The sequence below is a fragment of the Alligator mississippiensis genome, chromosome 4 (assembly GCF_030867095.1).
Source record: "Alligator mississippiensis isolate rAllMis1 chromosome 4, rAllMis1, whole genome shotgun sequence".
Classification (NCBI taxonomy): domain Eukaryota; kingdom Metazoa; phylum Chordata; order Crocodylia; family Alligatoridae; genus Alligator; species Alligator mississippiensis.
The window spans coordinates 100,131,082-100,151,518 of record NC_081827.1 but is presented as its reverse complement, the minus strand read 5'-3'; the positions used below and the strand labels follow the sequence as shown (position 1 = coordinate 100,151,518).

General features: G+C 50.7%; 1 protein-coding gene across 2 annotated transcripts; it reads left to right on the top strand.

Moving 5' to 3' along the window:
• The first annotated feature begins 273 nt into the window (after positions 1 to 273).
• SH3BP1 (SH3 domain binding protein 1) lies at positions 274 to 19,153 on the top strand. 2 transcript variants are annotated; one of them, XM_019489696.2, is made up of 18 exons: positions 274 to 2,136; positions 4,602 to 4,644; positions 5,785 to 5,889; positions 6,021 to 6,097; positions 6,428 to 6,539; positions 6,734 to 6,810; positions 7,875 to 8,010; positions 11,708 to 11,776; positions 12,070 to 12,160; positions 12,675 to 12,817; positions 12,907 to 13,018; positions 13,139 to 13,220; positions 13,874 to 13,954; positions 14,413 to 14,529; positions 15,407 to 15,504; positions 16,159 to 16,288; positions 16,614 to 16,714; positions 17,595 to 19,153. In XM_019489696.2, exons 1-18 carry the CDS (start codon positions 2,075 to 2,077, stop codon positions 18,008 to 18,010), a joined length of 2,052 nt encoding a protein of 683 aa, XP_019345241.1. In that variant the 5' UTR covers positions 274 to 2,074; the 3' UTR covers positions 18,011 to 19,153. The 2 variants fall into 2 exon arrangements, with proteins under 2 accessions (XP_019345241.1, XP_019345242.1); XM_019489697.2 differs by having other exon boundaries at positions 655 to 2,136; positions 16,617 to 16,714.
• The last annotated feature ends 1,284 nt before the right edge of the window (positions 19,154 to 20,437 follow it).

Genomic DNA, 20,437 nt, shown 5'->3' with positions numbered 1-20,437 from the left:
GTTTGGATGGACCCAGCCAAGCTGGCTCAGCTCTTTCTTTTACAGAGGTAGGTAAACTCAGGGCAGGCGTTGCAAGGAGTCCTCCAACACTAAGGTCCTGGCTACAGCATGTGACCCTGGAGTCTGCAGAGCTCGGCATCCTTGGCCATTATCATTGGCTGTAGGCTTTAAGTAAGCCCAGTTCTAGGCCTGGGGGCCACACATGGTCCCAGGGGCAGGATGCTGGCTTGCATGTGGGGAGACCTGAGTTATGATCCCAACCCCCTACAGTCATCCCAGGTAGCCTCTGTGTCCCTGCCTGGAAAATGGGGTTGATGCCCTTTCTCCTGCCTTGAGAGCTCAAGAGACCACATGGGGCTGAGAAGCAGTGGTATGGAATAGTTTGGGGTTTTTTTAGTGTGCTGGTGTGTATTGGGGGGAGCTGAGGCATATAGGCCAGTTTTCCCTGCCCTCTTGCTTACCATTGCAGCGAGCATGCTGCTTAGCACACACAAGTGCTGACCACTTCCCGTCTTGGCTTTTGTGCTAGTTCCCCCGCTCACCCTGCAACCTAGCCACAGCACCTCCCTTCGCTACTAGAATGCCAGAAAAGGCTAAATTTGGGTGCGTTTGGCAGGGGTTGGGGGGAGGCAATATTTGGTTCTTTGCAGCTAAGAAAGAACGCCAGTCTGACAGATCTGACACCCTATAGCTGGTAAGATCTGGTTTGTAGAGCAGAGCAGGGCTTCAGCTGCCCTGTGTCCTGCAAGCTTGGGCTCTGCAGGCAGGAAGGCACTGAGAGCAGTCGCAGAGCTCGGCACTAGGCAGCCTGCTATGCCTGGAAACGTAGTGCAGGCAGCTCTGTGGTCCCTTGCTACAGCTGAGCTTCAGGCAGCTGCATGTAGGTGTTGCTCTGCACTTTACCCCAATGTAAGCAACCAAAGCTGCCAGCTCCCTACCTACAGGGTCACACATAGCCCCACAGGAAGCGGGCTTCCCTTGCTCCACTGCTCTCACCATCCTGCAGGTGCACACCAGGGGCTGTGTGCTGACAAAGCAAAGCAGCTGCAATTAGAAGGGAACAATCTCAGGTCTGGGCTAGCTGGCAAGGTTCCAGATGAAGAGTGAGGAGCACTGCTAGAGCTGTTCCAAGAGGGCCTCGAGGCTGGCCAAGCTGGGGCCTGGGAGCCTGCTGTGCTAGGTGCTGTACAAACACAGGAAAGGACAACTTTTGGCTTAGCAGAGGGGCTGCAGAGCGGGGAGTGAAGAGCAAAGAGCTGGGGAATTCTGCTGATCGCTGTTGAGAGGTATTGGCAGGCCTGAGGGACTGAGCAGGCAAGACTGGAATAGCAGAAGGGAGCACTGGCAGAACTGTGGGGCCAAGCTGGGACTAGCAAGAGACACTGGCAGCAGGGCATAGCCAAGGGGCTGGGGTAGAGCAGTTGCAAAACCGCTCTACCAGCACTGTGGCTTGGCCTCTCGCTGCCCCGAGTCCCCAGGTGGCTGTGTGAGACAGGCTGGGGACACCCCAGCTGCAAGCGAAGGGGAGCGTGGGCTCTTTCTTCTGGTGCAGCAGCGGCATGTGCTTGTTCTGCCTTGTTAGGTGCTTGTAATAATATTTCCCCTTTAAGGCTTGGCTGAAGTTATTTATATTGTGGGGTGGTGACAACCAGAGAGCAGCAGCAAGAGCCCTGACTGCTCTTACCTGATCAGTACGAGGGCGTGGGGGGGAGCCAGATAAGGAAGGAAATAGAGAGAGACGAACAGAGAGGAGGCAACAGAGGAGGAGAAGGAGCAGGATGCCTCTGAGAAGAGGAGGGTGCGGGAAACGGAAGAGGGGAGAGGGCGGGAGCCTGAAGCCCTGAGCGAGGAGGCAAGAGAAGGAAGGAGAGAAAACAGGGTGGGGAGAGACCAGAGGGAAGGAGAGAGAAAAGTTGCGCGTGAGGGGAAGTGGAGTCTAGCAGAGGAAGAGGCAGGGGAGCCCCCATCTCTGACGACGCCGAGCGCAGCTGGTGGGTGCTAAGCGGGAGGTGCTGAGCGTGGCCGCAGTCGCAGCGGTGGCTGTGGTGGCACAGCCCCGTTCCCGTCTCCCAAGATGATGAAGAGGCAGTTTCATCGGATGCGGCAGCAGCTCACCTATCCTGGCCTCGCGGGACGGTAAGGACCCAGTTTCGCGCTCTCTCCCAAAAGTGGCGACGTCCTGCCAGCTCAGGGCAGAGGGAAGGCCAAGATGCCGTGCAGGAGAGCACTGTGCAAAGTCCCAGCCTCCCGGAGGTTGTGGGCCAGAGGCGTGCCAGGCTGAGGGGATAGTGGAGGGCTGGGGACAGGGATCCTGCTAAAGCTGCCCTAGAACCAATGCTGCCCCAGGGGAGACGGGGTGACCAGGGAAGGCAGGAAATGCACCAAATCACCCATGAGCAGCTGCCATGGTCCTTCAGGAAGCTGGGCGGATGGAGCAGTGCAGCCCAGCTGCCCTTGTCCTGCTGGACCCCGATCAGCAGAGATGCTGCGGCACATGTGGTGCTGCCCTCTGATGCACCCAGGCCCTCATCTTCCATTGCAGCATACCAGGGTAGCTTGCAGCGCTGGGCTGGATGGGCTGCGAAGGGAAAGCCCTGCTGAAGCTTAATCCTTCCTGTGGGGAGATAAGAGCAGACAGCAGCTGTGATGCAAGGATGGGGTGCTGCAGAGAGAAGTTCCCCAACTACCAGCAAGAGAGAGGGAGGGACCCCAGGAAGAGGAGTAAGAATGAAGGAGCATCCACTCCCACTGCTACTCTCCCTTCCGGGCTGGAGAAGGCCCTGTGCAGAAGTTGAATCCCCTGTGAGAGGCAGAGAAAGCTTCCCCTTGTTTCCTTTAGCTTTTGGGAAGTGCCTGTGACAAAGGAGGGGCTGTCTGAGGGAGGCTCCTTTCCCTTTCCCCCTCAGAGGGTTTTTCTGGTCCTGTCTCTGCTGTGTTGGTTTGTTGGGTTTTTTCCCCCTCTTCACCAAATTGTTCCAGTTTCCAAAGCTCTCCCCTTGCAAAAACCAGAAATTAAATTTTGGGCCCCCCTTCTCGGTTCTCTTTTGCTCTCTGCACACACGTACCCACACGTGCACACACATTTGCATGTGCACACATGCACACTTTCATGCCAGGAGGCTGAGAACAGCCCAAACGTATCTCCTTGTTCACCCAAGGGCAGGCAACCACCACTTTCACACTGCCATAGCCTCGCCTTCCTTTCCCTCAAAGCAACAGCCCCCCTGGATTTCTCCTCATACAGGAGGCTTGCTGGTGCAAGGCAGGAGAGCACTTAGGGTCTCTTGCTACAGCTCCAGAGAGGTGTCTATCTGTCACCATGGCCAAGGCTACCCCCAGTGTGCCTCAGCTTTGCTCAGGTACACTTTTGACTGACAACAGGTATGAATCAGCTTCAATGCCTCTCTTCTGCCTGTGCCAAGCTGGCTATGGCACTGCTTGACTTCAGAGCCTCTTTTCTGTGGCCTCCTTTGTAATCCCATCTGACTCGGCCTTCCTCAAGCCTTGCCACCCCCAGCTGCCTGTGGCTGCGCCTCTTCAATGGCATTCAGTCTGGGTGCAGTCTCTGAAATGGGCTGGCTCAAGCTGCAGCCCTGGTGGGAAGAGAAGGTGCAGAATACAAAGGCCAAGATTTTTTCCAAGTGACCAGTGACAAGAGACAGCCAAACAGGAGACTATCCCAATCCTAGGGAACTTTCTCTGCCTGAAATTTGCTTCTGGTTTAAATTGAGTTGGACTGAAACAAAAATATCTCAAAATTTCCAGCAAACTGGAAACTCCTGGCACTCCGTGGCTGCTCCATGAAATGGATATTCTTGAGCTCTGCCACACCGAGCTATTGCAGGCAGCTCCCCAGGGGCTCCAGCTAACGCCAATGGTTCAGGAGAGTTGCCAAACCCCAGATGCTTTGAATGAAATGTTTTGGAGCCGGAAGAACTGGCATTTTCTGATTTAAGATGCCCCTGCTTGTCAGAGGGTGGGTGCTTGGCACTTTCTGATAATCGGGATTATTAAGGTATCTTAAGGTGGGTCCCAGACTCACTGGTCATTTCTGAAGATCTTGGGCTAAATCAGGGGTGGGCAGTTATTTTGGGCAGAGGGCCACTTACTGAGTTTTGGCAAGCCATCAAAGGCCGCATGACAGGCAGCCCAGGGCAGATAAATATTAATTTTCTAAATTTTTTAGGGGCCCTGTGGGCCAGATAGAATGGCCTGGCGGGCCACATCCGGCCCCCGGGCCGCATTATGCCCACCCCGGCCTACATCCTATGCTCATCTGTGAAGGTGCTGGAGCAGGCCTTCACTGCCCGAGCTATTGCTGTGCTATCTGCTCTCCCTGAACGTGATAAGGAGAACAACTTGAAAGGCAGGGCACCTTCCATGTTCCTCACATCCTCTTCACCTGTAAGCTTCTCTTGAAAGCCTTCTGAGAGCTTTAGATGTGATGATCCAGGACCCACCCTCTGCCCTCTATCCCTGTGACCAGACAGGAGAGGGGGCAGTCAAGTGCCTGCTTTCCCGAGACAGCGGAATAGAGGTTGCAGTATGTGCTGATACTTCCACCTGTGCTGATATGTCTGTCTCTCCCACTCCTTCCTCAGAAGCCAAGAAGCAACTGAGCTTCTGACAGATGACTTGCTGCAGGTAAGGTGTGGATTTGGCCCGCAGGCTTGTACACACAGGCACAGGCATGTATGTGGGATGGGCCATGTGCTCATGTAGCATTAATGCCTAGGTCAGCCTTGGCCTGGGTTTTTGTGCATCCTGGAATGATGCCTGGGTATAATGGCAATAGCCCTGGGACAAGCACCTTAAGTTTCCCCACAGCTAGGGCACAGGGATGAGGGTTTCTGGCTGACTATACCATGGTCCCATTCAGTGGAGAGAGCTGGTCTCAGGCACTCATTCTTTTGTGGGCTGTGCTATACCAGCAAGGCTTTGAGATCTGTGGCGCAGCAACAGTCGTGTTGGAGGACTCAGTTACAGCATGTTCTAATCACATTAGCACATGGCCTGCTTTTGTCCGTAAGTGTAATGTTTAGGAACCTACATCCAGGCTATGCAGGCCAAACCAGTCAGGACGAGAATGAGGCCATGACACAAGTGTGCTACAACTATAATGTAGGTGACAGAGGTGGTCTAGCAAGGTATTTCAGAACTTGTGGGGGCAGGATATACTGACCACTGGGGAGTAGGAGGGCAGGGGGAACAGAATCTTATCTGCCCTAGCAGCTACTACAGCTACAGCACATACTGGAGCAGTGTGAGTTTGGCTGCTATAGCTGAGGAATGGGCTTGTTGCATGCTGGTGCAGCAGCCCATCCAGCATGAACTCCACAGGTTCATTCTTGGTGCCCCAGTCCCCCCCACATATACTTCTGGGCACAGGGCTGTGCCTCCCACAGCAAATCGGGGGTGGGAGGTGGCACTTTCCATTTGCTTTGCTCAACCTCCTCCCCTACAGATACACTATGGCATGTGGTTTGCGTGAGGAACCAACTACATACACAAAAAAGACAATAGATGACCACAAGGGGTTGACCACAGAGGGATGTGATGGGATGTTAGCAGATACAGGGCATTACACCAGGTCCCTGCATGCTGGGGAAAGGGGAGGTTCTGTTCCCCTAAAGCAGAGCCACTGTCTCAGCTAGACAACCCCAGCAAGTCAAGGAGGAGTCCCTGTGATTAGGCCAGAATGAGGTGAGAGGAGGGGTTTCCAGCTGGCAGGGGAAGGGATTCCCCCAGTCTTGCCCACATCCTGTCCTTCCCCTTTCCCTCTAGATTGAGCAGAGAATTGAGCCGGCAAAGAAGGCAGCACACAATGTGTCCAAGAGGCTCCAGGCATGTCTGCAGGGGCAGAGTGGCTCAGAGGTGGACAAGCGGGTGGTAAGTGCCTCCCTGCCCATCCTATGGCTTTTCCTGCCCATGCCGGAAATGGAATTCAAATCCAGGTCTTCAAGCCCGGACAAGTCTACTCATTGTCTCCCTCTCTTCTCTTTTTCCTTGGCTCTGTGCAGAAGAAGCTGCCTCTGATGGCTCTGTCCATCACAATGGCTGAGAGCTTCAAAGAACTAGACACTGATTCCAGCATGGGGTAAGTGCTTGGAGGAGAGGAGCTAAGGAGCCCTGAAACAGGGCTCTCCATAGAACCCAAATCACGTACCCTCCACGGCCCCAATCCTGGGGTGCCTGCTGCTAGGATCTACCTGCCAACATGCTGGTGATAGGGGTCATCCACCCAGCTCCCCCAGCACCAGTGTTAGGATTTGTGTTCAGGACCTCCAAGTGCAGCAGGAGCTGAGAACTACTTTAGAGATCATCGCTGTCTGCCTCCCCAGTGAAGTACCCCTGGAAGTGGGGACATGGGTGTAGGGGAGAGGTCGCTTAGGCCTGCAGTGATTCTCTCTCCCCTCCATCCCTGCAGGAAAGCTCTAGAGATGAGTTGTTTCATACAGAGCAATCTGGCCAAAGTCCTGGCTGAGTTTGAAATCGCCTTGGAGAGAGAGGTCCTACAGCCCCTGAACAAACTGAGTGAGGTAGCCCTGGCCTCTCTCCTTCACTCCCTATCTTATCTTTGTGTTTCCACCCTTTCTCACTCATTCCATCTCCCCTGCCTGCTCATCCTCTCTGGAACTGCTCTCCCACTCCCACCTTGCTTCATGTAGCATAAACAGCTGTTCTAGGCCCACAGGCAGGATCTGTGATTAAATCTCACCCCAATCTCTCCCAGGAGGAACTGCCTGTTATCCTGAAACGCAAGAAGACCCTTCAGAAGCTGATCTCAGACTGGAACTCCATCAAGAGCAGGTACCAAGGAAGGGCAGGGGAACAGTGGGAGTGGAGAGGGAGGAACTGCTACAGTCAGATAGTAGGATGATATACTTTGAGATCCAGATGATTGCCCCCTAAGAATGGGCACTGACAGGTGCAGGGCAGAGGAGGGAGCTTCTCCCTGAAAGCTGAGATTGGTTAAGTCACTGGCAGGCAAGAATGCTCCAGGCATTCATGCAGGCTCTTTGTGGTAAAGGCACCCTCAAATCAACCATACAGTCAAAACAGGCAGAGGCTGAGGGCAACACAGTAAGCAATAACTGTTAACATGAAGACTGAGTGTTGGTCAACTTGCCTGTTAGCCCACATCCCCCCAGTGCAGGGCCTGGTCCCAGGGTAGTGCTGACACTGTCTGTGCTCACACTCTTCCTAGCTCTGAATGACCAATTCCTTTTATGGAGCAGGAGTGCAAAGTAGAGCCCACAAGCAACTGCTCTGCTAAAAGCATCCCAAGCTTTGTGGCTCCTGGGATCACATGTTTCCCAGTATTCTTTGCACTCTGTTCCTGACTTGGACAAGGGACAGGGAGGGATGTTTCATGCTTTCATTTAAGGGGCTGGTGCCCTTCATTTTAAATAGGAACCATGGGCTTGAGTGCACTCCCTGCGTCATTGAGTCCAGGCCCCTGATATTGTGGATGCCACGTCATTGTGTTATCCCTTCATAAGCGAATGCAGCTCCACCTTAGAAGCAGCGGGCCTGTTGGACTCCCCTGCTCCTATTGGGAGGCTGTTCCAGCACATCTCTTCTCTGGTGGTTAGAAATCTCTTTCTAATTTCCAGCTTAAATGCATTCATGGCCAGTTCATACCCCTTGGCTCTTGTGCCAGCTTTGACCTTAGGCTGAAGGACAGTGCTCCCTGATGCAGTTATAGGCAGCAATCATAACCCTGCTCAGCCCTTGTTCCCAAACAAACCAAGCCATGTTCTTCCAGTCTCCTGTCATAAGACAGGCTCTCCATGCCCCTGAACACCCTGGCAGCCCTCCTCTGCTCATGTTAACCCAGGTAGTTAATCAGACTCTTCTTTTGTAACCCAAAGGTTGAATCAAGCTGTCAAGAACTCCAGTAACAGTGCTGGGGTTGCTACTGGCCCTGGAGCATCATCTGCAGCCATCAAACTGGAGAACCTGAGGGAGGAAGAAGAGGAGGTGAAGAGGAGGGTGGAGCAATGCAAAGTGAGTGGGCAGCCTCTCTCCTCAGTTTGGGGAAAGACAAGATGAGCCAAAAATGGAGAAAGGTCTCCAGGGCCAGGGTCACATTTATCCTCAGCTATTGTGTGCCAGGAGTTCTCAGAAGCCAACCACTCCATGAAGAGCTCTATCTGGAGTGAAAACATTGGTCTTTAAGCAGCCCAACCAGTGAAAGCCTTGCTCACTAGTAAGATCTCTGGAGTGACTGCCACAGAGAGATGTATAGAACCAAGGAAAAATAGAAGGGACCTCAAGAGGTTATATAATCCAGCCCCCTATTCAAAGTAGAAACATGCCCACCTAAACCATCCCAGGCAGATGTTTGTCTAACCTGCACTTAAAAACTTCTAGTGATGGAGATTCTGCAACCACTTTAGGCTGTTCTGGTGTTTAAATTACACCCTCATCGTTAGAAATTTTTCCTTAGTATCCAGCCTAAGTTGTCTCCTGCGAACACAGAGAGCAATTGATTGCCATCATCTAAATAATCCCCATTTTTGTATTTAAAGACTTATCCATAGTTCCTTTCAGTTTTTTTTCCATAAACTAAATATTCCCAGTTCTTCCAACCTGTCCTCTCGCATCATGTTTTCTAAATCTCTAATAATTTTTGTTCCTTTCTGGGTCCTTTTCACTTTTTCTATGTCTTTTTTGAAGTACAGTGTCCAAAAGCAGGACATAGTATTCAAGTGAGGTCTCACCGGTGTTGAATAGAGTGGTATAATCACTTCCCTTGCCTTGTAAGCAACGCTTCTGCTAATGCATCCCAATGTATTATTCAGTTTTTTCAATGGTATTGCACTGTTGACTCATTCAATTTTTGGTCCACTGTAACTCCCAGTCAACATCTGTAGTACTGTAGCCTAGCCAAGCCATTCAATTTGTATCTGTTCTTTGGTCATTCTGTCCTAAATATAGTATTTTTGCATTTGTCTTTATTGAAGTTCAGCTGATTTATTTCAAATCATTTTTCCAGTTTATCAAGGTTGTTTTGAATTTTAATGCTGTTCTCCAAAGTGACTGCCACCCCACCAAACTTAGCATCATCTGCAGATTTATGAAGTATACTCTTGGTTCCACCCTTCAAATCATTAATGAAGATATTGAACAATACTGAAACTAGAACCAACCCCTGGGAGGGACCCCACTTGATACATCCTCCCAGTTAGACACTGAGACATAGTTATTGAACCCACCTTGTAGTAGTTTCATCTAGACCAGACTTCCTTCCCTTACTTAGGAGAGTATAAGAGACAGGGTCAAAAGCCTGGATAAAATCAAATCATGTCACATTCACAACTTCCCCTCCATACGCAAAGGCCATTCACTTATAAAAGAAGCAACTTATCCTTTGCTCTTGGCAAACCCATTATACTGGCTGCTCCTTATCGCTTTTTCTTATCCTTATCTATTTCTGCTTAGAAATAGATTCTTTGATATGTTCCAGTAACTTTTCTGGTATTTAATATTACATTGGCTGGTCTCATCTGTAATTCCCTGGGTTCTCTTCCCCTCTCCCCACCATCACCTTTTTCACTATATTTCCCCTTTTTCAGTTTAGAGGGATCTTACCTGATGTCTGTAAGCTCTCACAGACTATAGCCAGTGTCTGTGCAATTACCCCAGTCAATTCCTTGAGCACTCTAGGGTGAATCTCATCTGGCTTTGCTTATTTAAAACATCCAGCTTGTCTAAGTAAGCTCAAACTAACCTCTAATCTGTTCTTTTCCTACTGAAGGATGATTAACCCTTGCTGCTAACTCTGCTTGACATCTTTTTATGAAGATTGAAGTAAAAAGACATTAAACACTTCAGCCTTCAGCCACATCGGTTTCCCTTCCCCCTTCAGCAAGGGACCTCCATTTTCCATGGTCTTCCTCTTTCTTCAAACTTACTGATATAGTGCTTTTTGTTGGCTTTTATATCCTTTTCTTGCTGACCCTCAATTTGGGCCACTTTGGCCTTCCTGATTTTTTCCACACGTGCCTGTACTATACTCGTATCATCTTTAGTACTGTGGCCAAGTTTCCACTTTTTCAGAGTTTTTTTTTTTTAAGTTTTAGGCAACTGAAGAGCTCATAATTTGACCAAGCCAGTCTCTTGCTGCACTTTTATCTTATGTTCATAGCAGGATAGCCTGCTCTTGTGCCTTTAATGTTGTCTCTTTAAGGTATAACCAGCTCAGCTGGACTCCTTTTCCCCTCACACTTGCCTCTCATGGGATTCTGCCTACTATTTCCCTGGGCTTATCAAAGTCTGCTTTTCTCAAGTCCAATGTTTTTATTATACTTCTTCCTTCCTCTCCTTAGGATCATGCAGTATGTTAATTCATGATTCCTGTCGCACGCAGTTGCCTTCTACCTTCAGCTTCTTAACCAGTTCTTGCCTATAAGTAAGCAGCATATTGAGAAGAGCTTCTCCCCTAGTTGGTTTCTCCTCCACCTGTACCAAAAAATTGTTTGCAACACAGTACAAACACTTGTTGGGGCTGTCTGTGCACTGGTGTATTGCCATCACAGCAGATATCAGGGTAATTAAATCTCCCATGAGCACTAGGGCAGTGATTTTGAACCAGGGGCCAGCAGCACAACCTACAGTGCCATGAGACACTTTCAAATCTTCCCTGGGGTGCCATGTAATGTTGGCCCTGTTTAGGTGTGCAAACATATTCACAAGATGAACACACAGATTTAGAATAGGAATTCATAGTGTCTAAAATATTCTGACCTGTTGTGGGCTTTCTAAATTCTTTGCAACAGAAAAACTGCTCTATTATTTTTCTGCACTCAAAAAAAATGAGTGAAAAACGATGAATTAGCATTTTCCAAGGGGTACTTCAAGTCTAACAAGGGGTGCCTCAAGTTAAAAACGTTGAGAACCACTGCACTAGGGCCTGATTTGGATACTTCCGTTATTTATTTGGAGGTTACCTCATCCTCTTGATTTGGTCCTAGTAGACACCCAACGTGATATCACCCTTGCTGCTCTTTCCTCTTTTAATTTACACAGAAACTTTTAACAGGTCTGTCTCCCAGTTTGCTTCATTTGCTGTCTTTCTCTTGATACAGTCCTGTCTTCTAGGCACAGATTATGGAACATATTCTATTCAAGGAGAGGCTGGAGAAGCTGGGGCTCTTCAGCTTGAATGAGAGGAGGGATATGACAGAGGTCTGGGATTGTAAGCAGCCTATAAAAAATAGAGAGGGAGGTATTATTTGTCACATCTCATAACACAAAAACTAAGGGCTCTCCAATGAAATGATCAAACAGCAGGCTTAAAACGAACAAAATGTACTTTTTTTTTCTTACATAACACTTAGTTAACTTGTGGAACTTGGTGTCACAGGAGGTAGTGGAGGTCTGTAGAATAGGGACTAGATAAATATAACCTACTGCTGGTGACGAAGAGGGTCTGACAAGGGATGGATCACTCTAAAGATGCCTTGTTTATTATGCTCTTTAAAGCATCTGCTAGTGGTCACTGTTAGGACAAGATACTGGGCTGGATGGACCTTTAGTCTGACTCCATATGGCAGTTCTTATGACCTGGCTGTAGGAGCACCCTTTATGTGTGAGTCCTGGCATTAATGAGGGCTGCTGTAGGTGCCCCCACAGAAGTATTGTCTTCCTTTTTGGGAGTGATGAGGATGAAGGTTGACATCTACTGCCTTTCTTTCCCCAGGATGAGTACATGGCTGACCTATATCACTTCTCCACCAAGGAGGACAACTACGCTAACTACTTCATCAAAGTAAGCCTCTCTGTTCCATGCAGGTCCCTTCCTCAGTTCCTTCCTAATGCATAAAAATCTCTTGGGTTTGCTATGTGGTACTGGCCTCATCTTTATATCCTTGTCCATCCCCACCCTCCGTCATCCCACCTCTTTAGGAAAGGTCCTCTGTATCTCTCTGTCACCTCCCACTCTGCTTTCCTTTCACATCTTTTCTGAAAGCATCATTCTCAGTGACATCTCTTGGAGCCAGGGTTTCTGTGGGAGATGCTCTGCAGAGTAAAGCTGTGTTTGCATGTCATCTGCTCTGACAGCTGCTAGAAATCCAAGCTCAGTACCACCAGACGTCTCTTGCATCACTGGACGCTGCCTTGACAGAGCTGAGGGAAACCCACGGTCAGACAGGTAAAAGCAGAGCTGTCCACGTTGATTTGGGTGGAATGGAGGGTGGAAGTCCAGCTGACTGCCCAGGGGGTGTAACCAAAAAGGGATGGGTTTTTTCACTGCTTCTTATGGGTCTCTCCATCACCTTGAAGCTGGGCTTTGGTGAACAACATAGATACAGTGCAAGGAGCAGGCAGGTGAGATTTGCATGTGGACTGCCCCCTGCCAATGTAGCCCAAGCCTCACCTAGAAAGGCCAAAGCTAGGAGTGAGATGGGGGCTCAGCCCCTTTGCTGTAACTGCTGGCAAGACAGAGCGGGTTGTGGTGACAGGGGCATTATGATGTGGTCCCCTGTCCTGTGAGGAAAGAGGCTGACAGCTCTCAGCTCATTCAGTCACTACCTGGCTGTCTAAACATGCAGCCCACTGACCCTAAACACTTGGGCTTGGACTCATAGAGGAAAGATGTTGCCTCACCCACTTCCCTGTGAGAGTTTAGCCTGTATTCTTTCCTGATCTTCCACCTCTTTTTCCAGAGCCCCCAATCCCTTTGAATACCGCTGTATCAAAGTATTATGGGGAGCCCTTAGAGGAGCACTTGAGGAGTTTGGGTCGGGAGATCGCACTCCCCATTGAAGCCTGTGTCATGATGCTGCTGGCATCTGGCATGAGGGAGGAGGTAGGTGCCACTTGCTGCCCCACCTCTGCCCAACCATGCAAATCCCAGCCATCCTCCTGTAACTTCTCTCTCCTCTCTCTTCCTTCTAGGGACTCTTCAGGTTGGCAGCAGGAGCCTCCATGCTAAGGAAGCTGAAGTGCAGCCTGGCCAATGACTCCAGTACCCTAGAGGAATTCTACTCAGACCCACATGCTGTTGCTGGTCTGTACTGGAGGTTCTGGAGAGAGCAGGGGTGCTGGGGACCAGCTGTGGCACCAGCTGGATGCAGTGGGTGGAGCAGAGTACCTTGTTTCTAAAGCACATCAATTTGCTTCCTCTCAGGTGCACTGAAATCCTACTTGCGAGAGTTGCCCCAGCCCCTGATGACCTTTGACCTCTATGACAACTGGCTGAGTGTAGCTTTGTAAGTGGAAGCCAGTGATGCAGATGTCCTAAGTCAAGCTATAGCAATAAATGTTTCTAGCTCCAGAGATAGCATCCAACTGTGAACTGAGCATGAACCATGCAGTGGCCTCTGAGCATTCCAGCAACCTGAGATGGTTTCAGAGAGATGAACTTCATGTCCCCCTATTATCCTGATTGGCAGATCAGCCCAGCAGTGACTCCAGTATCAGCATACAACTGTTCAATTGCTGTTATTTCAGGGGGTGGAATGAGAGTGGGACTGGAGCATGCTGGGTTGAGCCTGAGAGGTGCTATCCAAATTAAAAACACAGGAAAGACCAGAGGAGACTCACAAGAACAGGGAAAGGAGAGTGCAAAGCTGATAGTCTCCCCTTTGATCCCTGCACTGTTTCTCTGCTGGCATCTGTGAGCAGTCCATTTGGGTGAGGGGGAGGGTACTGTCCTGGATTTGTATCCAACCTACAGGCCCTCCTTTGTCATAACATTTGGCCCTCTCCTCCCAGCAAGTCCAACAGCTATGCTTCAGGCTGCCTCAACATGGGGAAGGGTTGGGAGCTTTCACCTCTCTTCCTCTGTTGCCTCCCTCCTCCTTCCATCCTTCCATGCAAAATACAAGACAAACTGTCTCCTTTCCCCTCTCCTCTGTTTCAGCTTCAAGGAGCCTGAGGAGCGTGTGCAGAGCCTCCGAGACACCTGCAGCCAGCTCCCCCAGGACAGCTACAACAACTTGAGGTCTGGCACAAGGATCAGTGCATCTTGGCCTTGTACTATGCCCACCACCCAGGCTGTGGGAGTGCTACAGGCGGAGAATGGTCCCCTCCCAAAACACACAGACCATGACTCCTGCATAACTCTCAAGTAGCAAGAGACCAGGACAGGAAATCTTATGCAGTGGTGTTCACAAAACAAATCCCTTAGACAAGGGGGACCAGCCTTCACTGTGCCCTTTACTCATCACTGCAGGAGAGGGACCGAGGAGGGAATTCTTACCTCCTCATTGCAGTGCAAAGTGTACATCTGGGACTCGGGGCCTGCCCTCCATACTCCTATCAGCTCTGCGTTGTCTGATGCGGAGAGGCCCAGATGGTAGTCTCAGCTCCCCCATCTCCATGTGGCCATGCAGAGTGCTAACTCTCTAGGTGCCATGGGGCTGTGTTCTCCTACTGTTCACTGCCTCCTTTTTCCAACAGGTATTTGATCAAGTTTTTAGCTAAGCTGGCTGAACATCAGGAAGTGAATAAAATGAGCCCTAGCAACATAGCCATCGTTCTGGGGCCCAACCTGCTGTGGTCACAACAGAACACAGGGTAATACATGGGCTTCCCAGGGTATCTGTTCTGGGATGGGACCCTCCTCTCCACCATTGTACTTGAGTGTTTGCCTCCTTTCATCACAAGCCCTGGCTAGTGTTTGCTGACCAAGCAGATACAGTTGGAGCACTTCCTTTAAGAGGGTCTTGTTAGTACTGACTGTCCAGGCCCCTATGGCATTGCTCTTAAACACCACTCCCTTAATGCACTGTTCCCCAAACCTATAGCATGTACTGCCAGTCCACTCCTAGGCATCCTGCCTGGCTCTACCAGTGCACCTCAGTATTCAATTAATTCACCTACCTCCTAGCTTGTGCCACCATTCACACCACCAATACCCCTCAACTCTGGTGTGGCTCCACCCAAATTATTCTACCTCCTTCCAGTATCCCTGTCACACAGGTCAGCCAGTTCATCTCAGTCCTGACCTACTCCAGTGATACACTCTTCCTGACCCCATAATTCTGCTGCTATATGGCAGCATTTTGCAAAAGGGAGGAAATGTTTCCTGAGGACAGGCTGAGACCCAGCACACTCATGGCATGCATGACACAAGGCAGAGTTTGAATCCAGGCTACTAGAGATAAAAGGGCAGTGTGCTCCCTCCCTGGCACTGGTCCATACAGCTGTGCCTTCTGCTTTGAACCTCTCTCCTCACTAACAGCAAGCATAGAAGGAGTTAATCCTTGTGTCCCCCAGGATTTCTCTCCAAAGAGGTACCATATTTAGAAGGCAGGCAGACAGTCATATAATCTGGTTTCAAGGACCAGTAAACCGCCGGGACAGCAACTGCACTAATTGTATATCTCCGTTTCCTATTTTACAACACTCCTAATGGCTTTTTTTTTTATTTCTCTCTCCCATCCTGTCTCAGAGACCCACTGCAACTAGACCTGGCCTCCGTGTCCTCCATCCAGGTGGTGGGAGTTGTGGAAGCCCTGATACAGAATGCTGACAGCCTCTTCCCTGGGGGTAAGGGGTAGCCCATCTGTACTGCAGGCCAGGCTCCAGTTTTCTTTGGATCAAGGCCAGTGAGGTCAGAGACATGGCCAGGCGTTGTGACTGAGCAACCTGCAGACTCAGATATGGCACACCTGTGTATGAGATGAGAAGGGGTGAGACTCTGACCCAGAGAGGCCAGGAGGGAAGTCCTGTCCAGGTCTTTTTCCTCCTCAGCTACTAGCAGCTGCAAGGCAAGAGCATGAGGAAGCATGTAAAGCAAGGCAATAGATCACTAGTCCTCAAATTTCTGACGGCATACAGTGGGAATCCCACTCCACACCTTGGGGGCTAGGAGATCCCTAGGTACCCTGTGGAATCTGAGGCACTGTTCAGAATCTGGCAGCCAAGGGCAGAGAGAAACCCCTTGGGAGCCCCATCTGCAGTGACTGTGGCAGGTGCTCCAGCTCTGCAGGTTGGTTTGTTCTCCACCAGTGCTCGCTCCAAAGCCTACTGGAGTCAAGGGGCCTACTGGAGGGCCTTACAGGGGGCCTCCAAAGCCTACTGGAGCCAGACACCTGTGGGTCAATCCCTCATGCTCTGAGAGGTGCCTTTGCTCCCAGCCTGAGGACAACTGGTGCAGAGGAAGCTTCTTCAGCATGTTAATTTGTGTTTTGCTTTATTCAGCGATAGATTTCAATGTCTCAGGCATGTTCACTCCCCCTGAGGAGATTAAGCTCCCTGAAGCCCCTTCAGCGGAGAAGCCTTCATCCGAGTCCCTTCCTGCCAGCTCTACCTCTCTTCCAGCTGGAGAAGTGTAAGTGACTACCAGTGAGCGAGGCATGGCCATCGTGCTTATCCCCTGTCCAGTCACTTGACTTCAGTAACTTCATCTAAAATCCCCCCTGCCCCAAAGCCTTCCTTCCCCTTAGAACCATTTACCTTGTAGCTGTGTACATCCAGACCAGTGCAGCTAATGGCATGGTCGAGCACTAGGCTTGTGGTCCCAGGTGCCAGCTGCCCTTGGGAGCCCCATCTGCCATATAGAAGACAAGTCTCGGGCAGACACATTTATCTGTGGCACTTGGTTCTAATAGCCAACAGACGTGAGGAAAGGGACCTTGACTTGACCTTTTCCAAAGCAGGAACGACCCTGGGACAACCCCAAAGGAGACCAGAACATTGCCTGAGGCTGCAAATCCCCCCCTGGCTGCACCTCGAAGTGATGACCCTGCCCCCAAAGGTAAGCCCCTGCTTGATGCACCTGGTCTGCTCTGTACCTTCTCCTTTGGGGTATGTGACAGTCACCATCATACTGCTGATGGAACATCAGCCTGATGGTGTCACCGTTCTGCTGGGGAAGATATCTCAGCCGTGGTGAGGGGCTCAGCAGGATATGCTGGTATGAGGGTACTGCCTGGGTGGTGCCAACACCCCTTCTTAAGTTGCAGAACTGCCTTTGCCTTACTGATTGTGCTTGCCCTGTGGGTAAAAGGGAGACTAGCAGCTGATAGCAATGAGAACAGTCCCTCAGGCTGTGACCCAGGTATGCGGGGAAGGAACACGAGCTGGAGGACTTTGGGATATCTTATCCCATCCAGAGGTAGAACCAGGGTTGGTTACTGAGCTAAGGCAGGTGAGTGCCAGCCTCTCTGGCTGGGTAGTGAAAGGGTTGTGCCCCAGCCTTTGGGAGCAACCACTCTGAGGCCACAGAAATCCCTAATTAGCTCCTGAAACAAAGGCATTGGTTGTGTGAGGATTTAATTACTTTAAGCTTCTCTGTTCTGCCCTCTCTCAATCTTGTGGGAGCAGAAGGTTCAGCCCACGGGTGTGAGGAAGAACCTGCCAATCTGCCTTGATGCCTCTGGCCAGGGCTGCCACAGAGGAGCCCCATCATTATATGTATTGCAGCAGCTCTGGGGTCTGTAACGAGGCCACAAAAGTGGGGCACTGGACAAATACTTCCCAGAGCTGGACCCTACCTTGTTCCCCTTGGAGGGATGGCCAGGGGCTATGATTTTTCAGGCTGGGATGATCCAAGATGGGAAAACCAAGAGGGCATATCTGCTGCATGGGGATGGGAGACAAAGATGTCTCAAGGAATTCTGACTTTTGCCTCCTAGTTCTCTGTACAGGGAAGCGAGCTGCACCCACCCGACCCACAGGACTGCCGCCGCAAGTACAGCCTCGCACCTCAGCACCAATGCCTGCAAACCCACCTCAGGGGGCTGAGAACCCCAGTGGACCCAAAGCCATGCCTCGCCGCACGGCAAGTACACCCACACGTGCTCCCTCCATGCCACCTCCCCTTCCGCCCCAGCCAGCCAGACGCCAGAGCCGCAACATGCAGCTGTCCTCCAAGGTCCCATTGGATGCCAAGGGGGAAGAGGCCTGTGCAGCTGAATTACCTCCCTCACCTGGCCACAGCACAGAAATGGCTGCAGATTGCATCCCAGGAGAGGAGGAACCATCCTCTCTGCGAGGGACTTGCTCCCCAGCTGTATCCCCATCAGCAACCCAGCCTCCAGTGAATGACTGAGATTCACAGAGAGCTGTGGAGCTATCAGGTCTCCTGTCTGCTTGCCACGGGTCCAGGGAGAAAGGGAACAGGGACTGGTGGCTTTCCAGGATCTGGCACACCATGGAGCTAGCAGCTCAGGTGGGATCTCATGAAGACATGCCAGGTTGGGACATGGGACTCTGCTTCCTGGGAAGGTAGTTCACAGTCTCTGTCCTTTAATGTGTTCCCCACCTCATGCAAGTGCTTTCCTTGTTTGCATTGCAATAGCACCCGTGGAGACCTAACTGGAGGTAGCCTTTGTGTGCATCTTCATGTTTGTCAATCCCTGTCCCTCATGGGCTACCCAACCATTCCAGTGGCTCCACTCTTCCCTCGTGACTGAAACCTCATTTCCTATCAGTCTTCCCAGAATCATTAGTCCGCTCCTTACCTCTCACCCTCCAACCCCCAGAAACTTTTCATGAGCACATGAACCTCCAGCTCCTGGAAATGCTTCCTGGGTTCTGGGTTCCTGCTACAACTGAAAGGGATGGGGGGATACTAGATGCCTAGCAAACAACTTCCCCCCTCAGCTCCCTGAATATTTCTGCCTCATTCAATCAAGCTGAGGTTTCAATTGCCCTTTTTTCAGGGGGCCCCTCAAATCCATGGACTGAGGCTCCCAAGACTCTCCCTCCTTTTTAAAAATGGGGTTTAATTTATCCCAAATGTTTTGGGGTCATCCCTAACATAAGCAGATATGTGGAACATATCTATGCCAACAGCATAAGAGCCCATTATTGAACTGTCTCACATGAGTGGCATTTTGGTACATAGGTTTGTACCATCTACAGATGCAAAGCAGCCGTTTTTTGTTTTAGGCCAATAGTGCTTTAAAATGAGTCATGAAAAAATCCTCCCGCTGTACAAATCTCTGACGTTGGTCCGGTTAGGTTTGTGGTACGACTGTTTCTTTTTTAAATGTATTGTGAATAAGTTATTTTTAAAATGGGGGCCAAAGTGAGCACAGCGGGTTATGTCTGCTTCCATTGTAGCTGAATTTGGCTCTTGAATTGTACTTGAGAGAACGCTGTAAAATGCTGTTTTTGATTTTTAGTGTTTTGCAGGATTTTGTTTTCTTTACCAAGATACTTGTATGAATACACGTTATTTTAAGGAAAATGTCTCTGCTTTGTTGTACTGAAGGTTCACAGGGTGGCTTGTTTACTTCCCTTTGCCACCTTCGCTTCTCTCTGCGGAGAATCCTGGCAGGTAAGGAATCTCCTAGATTTGAGGTTAAGCACGAGTTCCTCCACTTCTAGCCAGCTGTTTTCCCCTCACCTTTGGGGACACTAACCTTCGTGTAGGGAACTCACATATGATCTGGGTATCCTGTCCTCCTAGGTAGCCCCTAACAGTGGTGGATCCAGAGGAGTTGTAGTGGTGTGGCTGCACCCCACCCTTTTGGACTGGACTGTGCTGTGGGAGCTTCTGGGGACTGTTTTGAAGTCCCCAAAGCACATAAGAATCCCCCTCTTTCCCTCCATGCTCAAAGGCACATCCCCACCCTCCCTTTCTTTCCCTTGCCCCCTTCCACCACCTGCTGCTGCTGCTGCTGCTTTTTTCAGGCTGCCGAGAGGCTGGGGTCAGCTAGGAACAGCCACAGGAGCCACAACAGGAGCCTCAGCTCTCCCCAGACAGTGGGGAAAGCAGCAGCTAGCTACAGGCTGGGGAGGGGAGGAGACATGCCTTTGAGCATGGAAGGGAAGGGGGGATTCTTGCCTGCTAAAATCCCCAGAGACTCTTGTCATGCAGTCTCTCCACACCAGTGACTAGGGGAGGGGTGTTTAGATTCAAGTAGTGTGGGTGGCTGCTCCTGCACCCCCCTTTGCTAAATCCTGGATCCACCCCAGCCCCTAAACCTGTTGGGAACTGGGCTGGAAAAGCCTGTTTGCTATATGTAATAGATCCAGAGGAACCAGAATGGGTAGTGCACCCCAAAACATAGACATAAAAACTGGATTGTATCAAGGGGCAGGGTGGATGCTATTGCATTTACTGATGTTAATGATTATTGGGAGGAGCTCCTACCTTCCTTTGGCTACTCCTGTGCTTTTGTGCCTAACAAGTTTCTCCCTGCATGCGGTGGTGGGAGGCTGGAATATCACCCATGGTGCATGTGAGGGGGCGGGTAGCTAGCAAAGTGGGGGAGTGGGGGGAAAGACCTGAAGCAGCTGCTCACCCGCGCCTGTCACCAGGACCGGTTTCTCCCTGTGCCCTTGTTGGGGACTGCCCTTTCTTGGCTGTGTGAGCACTCCAATGGCAGCCTTTCAGCCTCCCTGGCACCCACAAGAAGTGAATGGGTCACTCTAGTCCAGGAGTGGGCAAAGTCTGGCCTGTGGGCTGGAGCGGGCCTGTAGTGGACTCCATTACGCAGCAGCTCCTTTGCTATGCTGCAGCCAGTTT